Below are 6,604 nucleotides of genomic sequence, written 5' to 3'. Positions count from 1 at the left end.
CTAATTCCAATCATACAATTAATTAATTAAAACTTTAATATTTATATATTAAAGCTTTTTTTATAGTGTTGTTTATATGTAATAAGTATAATTATATATTTGTTTAATTAGGTTATTGTAAAAATTTAATTTTTTCCATTTTAAATTTTTTTATATGTAAAATTACAAGAGACCCCCATTCTTCACAAATATTTTATTTCAGCCCGGGTTCCAAAACAAGTTTTAATCCGGGTACTCGTCATCGGTTCCAAACAGGTTCCAAACCGGATACCTACTACAGGTTCCAAGCAAGTTCCAAGCCGGGTACCTGCTGCAGGTTCTTTTTTCAGGTTTCGATTCTGATTCCGATTCCTCCACATGTAAGAACCAGAACAGAAACCGCACAATGCGGTTCCAATAAAATGGAATCAAAACCTACTGGCACAGTATCAATTTAGGATAGGTTTCGGTTTCAATTTTGATTATACCTACAGGTTTTAATTCTATCCGCTACTTATGCTCACTCCTAATTAGGACGTTGAGCTGCTTTAGCACTTGCTACCTGGGACCATTACCTAAAGGTCGCACTAAATATACCAATAGATGCAGATAATCAAAATTCGAAGGTCATTTCAATTAAAAAATTATCCTTGTTATGTGTGCTTTTCAAATCTCACATATTGCCACTTTTTCTTAGGAAATATCTATACTGATATTTAATGAGTTGTCTTAAGGTAAACAAACAAAAAATTTAATTCTTTTGTACACTTCATTTACATGAAAATAAAAGAACACAGTTTGCAATATATCGATATAATAAATATTTTGTTCATTTGTGGCCTTACCAGAATTTTAATAAAATATATTGACAATTTCAAGTATGACACAAAAAAGTAACTGTAATTACAACTCAATCTCATAAACTTTCTCACACACCTTCGACGTTACAATTTACAATCAGTTTCTGATAGAATTTTTTTGTCTAACCAATTACAAGCTATCACGTCAAAATTGTAAAAAAAAATTCGTGAGATTGAGTTGTAAGCCAATCTTTATTGGCCACAAAATCACTAGACTTTAGTTCAATTAGTTAACATTGACATGACATGCTCACACTAACATTTTCTTTGTGCCCCTTCATGCACAAATTGTGATTTTGTCATTTCACTTTAGTACTCATTTTTTAACATCATGTTTTCAAGTGCTTTCCACTTTCTAGGATAGATATAAATGATAAGTGTTCCAACAAGGGTAGTCTTTTTAATGTAGTCTATTCCATTCTTTTAAACTATATCACTTAGATGTCATGGCATATATATGATTCTATAACAAATTGTTCTAATATCTGTGCGTTAAGTCTCTCTTACGGTACAAAACAATGTCATTGCATCTATATATAGTTTGTTTGTTTTTTGCTACCATATATTTATGCAAGACTCCATCTTGCTTTGCTCCTGTTTTTCTTAATCTAGCTAATGTAGTTAGGAATGGAGTTATTGCTCAAATCCCAGACTTATAAAGAATTCAATATAAGGAATGACAGTAGAATTACTAAACTGTCATGTACTTGAGAACAGCTGCACGGACCTTTTCCATGAACACTGCCACTTGTTTCTGCAAGTAAGGAATCAAACATATGAAATTCATGAGTTATTCTCCAAGTCAAAAGTAGCAATTTATGAACTATTATTCATTAGTAATTACTAACATACTATGCATAGAAACTAATCTTATTGCTTTCTAATTTTGAAGTTATTTGCCAGATAAAGCACATAAAATATAGTCAGATGCTTACACAAACATTAATTTTCCTGATTCTTTATGTATAGCGGCTATCAAGGCATAACACTAAGGCAATCCACGTGCAACATGACTACTCAAGTGAATGTAACATTGAAGGAGATAAAAAGAAAACTTAGGTTATCAAATTAGAACTTTCAATCAATGTACTTGGAAGGTAACTGGATGTATTTTACCCAAAAATGATAAAAAATACGGCTCCTTGTTTATTAGCAAAAACCCTAATTACATGTCAGAGTAGATGACAGCGAAGAGTGTGTCTCATGATACAATCAAGCAATGAGGAATAGTTTTAAGGGGAACAAAGGGAGGTGAACTCTACAATGTTGACATGTGTATAAATCCAGTCGTCCATGGGACACTCAACACTCATTTACAGAAAATAACTGTATGTCTGGATAATTCTAGGTCACTAGTTGAAATTCCTATTAGTTGGTGGAAGATGTGAATAGTGATGAAAAATAAATGTGTGCACCAGAAACAATGACTATCATAAACTTTGGTGTCACCTAAAAGCTTGACTGAAAAAATGACTCTTAAGGGCATGACGAAAAGCGGCAAAGGGTTACACTACTTGTCTATAATGAAGTTAGATTGAAATTTGAAGAATGCACTCTTAAAACTTTTAGATTGATGGATGAAGTCATTATCAACTCAATGATATGATAATTAATAGAATAAACTTTCAGTTTCACCTGCCGGATATGAGAACGAGGTTCAAAATGAGAATGTGATTATAAAGTTCAAATTTACCATGATGACAATCTAGAGAAATAAAAGTCAGATCAAGTCTACAGGCTCAAACTTTATATGAAAGATAAGTCAAAGACTCACAGTGGAGTAATTTCTCATAATTTATATCATATGGATGATGACATCATACTAGTTCAAGATGTTAGACATCAACAAGAAGAAACAAGCTGAAAATCAACATAAAGGGTAGAACTCAATTCAAATTTGACATATGAATTAGTGATCAAGTTGGGGAACATATTAATCTATCTAATTACATTTATGTGATTATCTATACATTGGTGGGCAGTGCTAAAGTATACTGTGAAAGGGTTCAATTCCATTCTTTGCAAACATAATCAATGGAAAAAAGGTGTTCTAATAAGTTACATCACGTGTTTGTTCCCTCACTTCCAAAAAGAAAAAACTCTATGTTATCCTTTACTCTCTGTTCTTTGATTTTGTTATGTTGCTACTTAGTATAGGGGGACCTTGGCACTCCTATACTCCATATCAACATTATAAAATCAAAACATGACAGATTTCACAAGAAGATAGAAGAAAATATTTCCAACAATACTAACCTGGTCACCCTTTTGTGCATTTGCTATGTTTTCATCTAGAAGTGTCAATAAGGATCTATTGATTTCATTATGTTCAACCATTTCCAGTAACTGCATAAGAACATAAAGTCAACCCTGATGAATAGCAAATCGTACAAAATAAAAAAAATGTATCAAATATGGAGGCTTGATGAGTTAACAAAAAAAAGTAAAGACATACAGTTGCTTTCACATCCTTTGAAGTCAAGATTTTAGATAGACTTTTTTTTGCTGTTATAAGGTCAGACTGCATTTTGTCATAGGCTTCTGTAAACCAAGAAAAGAGCCAACAGTTGAGCATCAGTTGTGAATAAAAAAATTTCTGAATCCTTCAGCACCACGGTCAAGACTAAAACAAACTAAAAGGAAAAAGAAAAAGAAAAAAAAAAAAACCTGTTCCTTCTTGTAGAGCCTTCTGTAATGTTTCCAGCTCAATCAATCTGTCTTCAATATCCTACAAGATCCATCAGTGGTTTCATATCATAGTTCTATGTAATTATGCTATAACATCATTTCAAATACGAGCAAAGTTTCCATACAACAGATGTATCATACAATCAACTTATTATGAGGTGAGTGCATGTCATATAGGCTGACGCGGCACCCTATGATTGGTTAGCTGTATGTTCATCCGCTATAAAGAAGTTATTTTTTTTCCCATGAAATACATAGTTGAAGAATGAACCTCAGTTTTTGAAACAGCAAAGCGAAGTTGACCTACTTCAAATTGCAGGTGTGAGAAAAACTCCTGGTTCAATCTGCAAAATTCATATGTTACAATTGCATTACTAAAGGAAAAACATCAAGTTGTGAAGTAAAACACATCCCATTCATTGAGACGATAAAAATAGTGATGCCACAAAGAGGATAACATATTAAATAAGGTGGAAACAAAAGAAGGGAAGTCACAGGCAAGTCAGATTCACATTCTCGAGGTAATGGTGTCCTTGTCCATACTTTTATAGAATTTACTGGAAATGGTTTTTTCAGTAAAGTTGCCACAGCCATCGCTTTTTTCCAACGGTCAGAAGGGCAATAGTGGCTCACAAGTCTGCTCTCACCAACAAATTCAGTGTCGAGATCAGGGTCAATGAGGAAACTAGTTTGCATGTATTGTTAGACTAATCAAATGACATACAAAAGTAGTTACTCTCTGCAAACACTCATAGCCTAATTTTTCCCTATGAATTTAAAGAGTTGGGTGTTTAAAAATAAACATGGGAATCACTTTCACATAGACTTAGGGACCTAAAGGTTTTGCAGATACAAGTTAAGATTCTCCAATTTTAAAGGTTACGAATCCTTTTGCAGAAGTAAACAGCCAATCAAATTAGTTTTGCAACAAATTTGCTGTTGATATAAATCTTCATCATGCGAAACACAAATAGTGTCACGTCCTAGTGTAGAAGAAGATAGCTGATTAGGACAAAAAGCATAATAAAAGGCCAAGAAAGTAGTAAAGTAATCGCCTTAATCTTCTGTTCTGTATCCACTCCCACCACAGTGGATGATAAGGGATTTGCTAAAGTTATATGACCCCCTCTCTCCAAAGAGAGAAACCCCACGGGCAAACGATTTCCACGGAGGAGAAAGTACCAAAAGGTAACTCAATCCCAAGAAAGGAAGTCCCAACAAAAAATTGGGAAGAAGAAACCAATAAAGGAAAAAAAAATATCAAACCAAAGAGTGAAAGAATAAAAAAACCCAGCTTATTAAAAAGGAAGTAAAATTAAGCCCAAAAACCTAGTCAGAGAGAATTCTCTTTACAAATAAACAGCAATCTTCTTGGAAGAAGCCAAATATAAATCAAGTGGTACGCATTTTTTAAAATATAATATTCTCTTCATGTTAACATAAAATAAAACATAGAACTAACCGTGGCCTAAGCCTCGCTATTTCATACTCAATCTCTTGAGCTTCAGTGTCAAGAAAATACTCTATCAACTCCGCTGAAGTATCCGGTATAGCCCGAGACTAAAACAATCCCATCATCCAGCAAAAATAATATAACATTCACAAAAAAACCAATGTTATTTAACTATAAATTATATATACAAAGATTCAAAATTTACTTGGCGAAGAGCTCTACGACGCTCGGTTTCTTCACGAACATGTTGTTCAAAGGCCTCTCGTGCCTCAACATCCTTCTCAAGTCGTCTTTTAAACTCTAATCTTGCAATATGGCCCGTCTGGGCCGGCCCCAAAATGCCTTCTGGGTCCTTCAAAAACAATTAGTGTTCAAATTGTATAAATGATAAAAAATCCCTTAAAAGAAAGATAAATTTCTATTTATTTATTAAAATTGTTACCCATCCAATGCAGGAGATTCTGAGCCTGGAAAAGGAAGGTCTTTGGATCTTCCGGATGGTGCTAATTGTAGAGGTGGTGGCCGGTGCGATGCCTATTGAGAGAGTGGCCATTGGATTGTAATGACGCCATACATGATCAATAATAAGATTCCAAGGTTCTCCTAAGCAAGGATGCCTACTACTTATTCTACATATATTAAGTGGTTTTTGAAACCCAATTGGAAAAAAAACATATATAGTTTACACTCAAGTTTCATTTGATACAATTTCATGAATAAACTTTAAGAGAAAATATGAAAAGGGAGAGAACTAAGAAGCAAGGAAGCCATAATTTATCCATAATTTTTATTGATAAAACTTATTATTTCTTAGAAATATTTCTCTAGGATAAACACAAAACAACATTATTATTTTACGGAGAAATCACACAATTGCATTGTATGCAACCTGATTATTCAAAAATATCCTTTCAATAAAATTACAATTTATGCTGAATAAAAAAACTAAGACAATGAAATAAAATAGCGATACATGAGCAAACCAAATTAAAAAAATTAACATTTCAACAATCTAGATAAAGGGTACACCTAAATTAATGGAAATTCAGTTATAAAAGAAATTAATAAAACAAGAGTAAGGGAAAGATAAGGATATATATACCAATAGCTGCCATAGCAAAGACAGAGAAGTTTCTTCTGTTAGTGTGGCGTGAATTGAAGAACTTGGAAGACAAAGGAGTGGAAGTGCTTCCCAAGAAATGAGAAGGTCGTAAAGGGCGACCCAGAAAGCGAGCAGGAGAAGAGAGAGGGACATGCCTCCTTTGAGAATTGAGATGGTATATTGAGGAAGAACAGGATGCTGTTATCCTCTCAGCTGCCATTTTATTTTTTCTTGCTTGGATAAAGAGAAGAAGAGGTGGTGGTGACGAGTTGTTAGCTTTTGGCTCTTTGTAGTTTTCTACTTTTCTTAACGTGGGCTACCAAAATGGAAGTCTAAACATTCCAATTCTTTCTTTTTCTTTTTAAACAGAACACGACAATAAAGAATGCTCAAATGTGTTAATTAACAATAACTCCACGTTTTATATTTATTTTGAAATTGAAAAAAAAAAAATTATTAAGAAATAAATTAGGAGTCATACTAAATATAAAAAATTGGAAATATGAGAAAACTATTACAGTG

The 6,604-nt window shown here is 33.2% G+C and overlaps 1 protein-coding gene across 2 annotated transcripts; it reads right to left on the bottom strand.

Moving 5' to 3' along the window:
* Positions 1-1,318: 1,318 nt before the first annotated feature.
* Positions 1,319-6,401, bottom strand: LOC116133287. 2 transcript variants are annotated; one of them, XM_031418997.1, is made up of 9 exons: positions 6,083-6,401; positions 5,423-5,514; positions 5,186-5,332; positions 4,990-5,087; positions 3,799-3,871; positions 3,507-3,567; positions 3,295-3,380; positions 3,096-3,185; positions 1,319-1,593 (listed from the first exon to the last, which is right to left on the bottom strand). In XM_031418997.1, the coding sequence occupies exons 1-9, from the start codon at positions 6,300-6,302 to the stop codon at positions 1,531-1,533; spliced, it is 930 nt and encodes a 309-aa protein (XP_031274857.1). In that variant the 5' UTR covers positions 6,303-6,401; the 3' UTR covers positions 1,319-1,530. The 2 variants fall into 2 exon arrangements, with proteins under 2 accessions (XP_031274857.1, XP_031274858.1); XM_031418998.1 differs by lacking the exon at positions 6,083-6,401 and having other exon boundaries at positions 5,423-5,548.
* Between the last annotated feature and the right edge of the window lie 203 nt (positions 6,402-6,604).

Source organism: Pistacia vera, unplaced genomic scaffold (genome assembly GCF_008641045.1).
Source record: "Pistacia vera cultivar Batoury unplaced genomic scaffold, PisVer_v2 Contig268, whole genome shotgun sequence".
NCBI classification, from domain to species: Eukaryota; Viridiplantae; Streptophyta; class Magnoliopsida; order Sapindales; family Anacardiaceae; genus Pistacia; species Pistacia vera.
The sequence above is the reverse complement of the archived record's forward strand: the minus strand, read 5'-3'. Positions and strand labels throughout refer to the sequence as shown.

Bases quoted from the DNA above. Each gene is read 5' to 3' on its own strand.
- LOC116133287 (XM_031418997.1), bottom strand. From the start codon at position 6,302: ATGGCAGCTGAGAGGATAACAGCATCCTGTTCTTCCTCAATATACCAT. The intron at 5,088-5,185 runs GTAAATTTTGAA...GGATTGTTTTAG, and splicing joins GTCGTAGAGCTCTTCGCCAA to TCTCGGGCTATACCGGATAC. The intron at 3,872-4,989 runs GTTAGTTCTATG...TGAATTTTGCAG, and splicing joins ATAGCGAGGCTTAGGCCACG to ATTGAACCAGGAGTTTTTCT.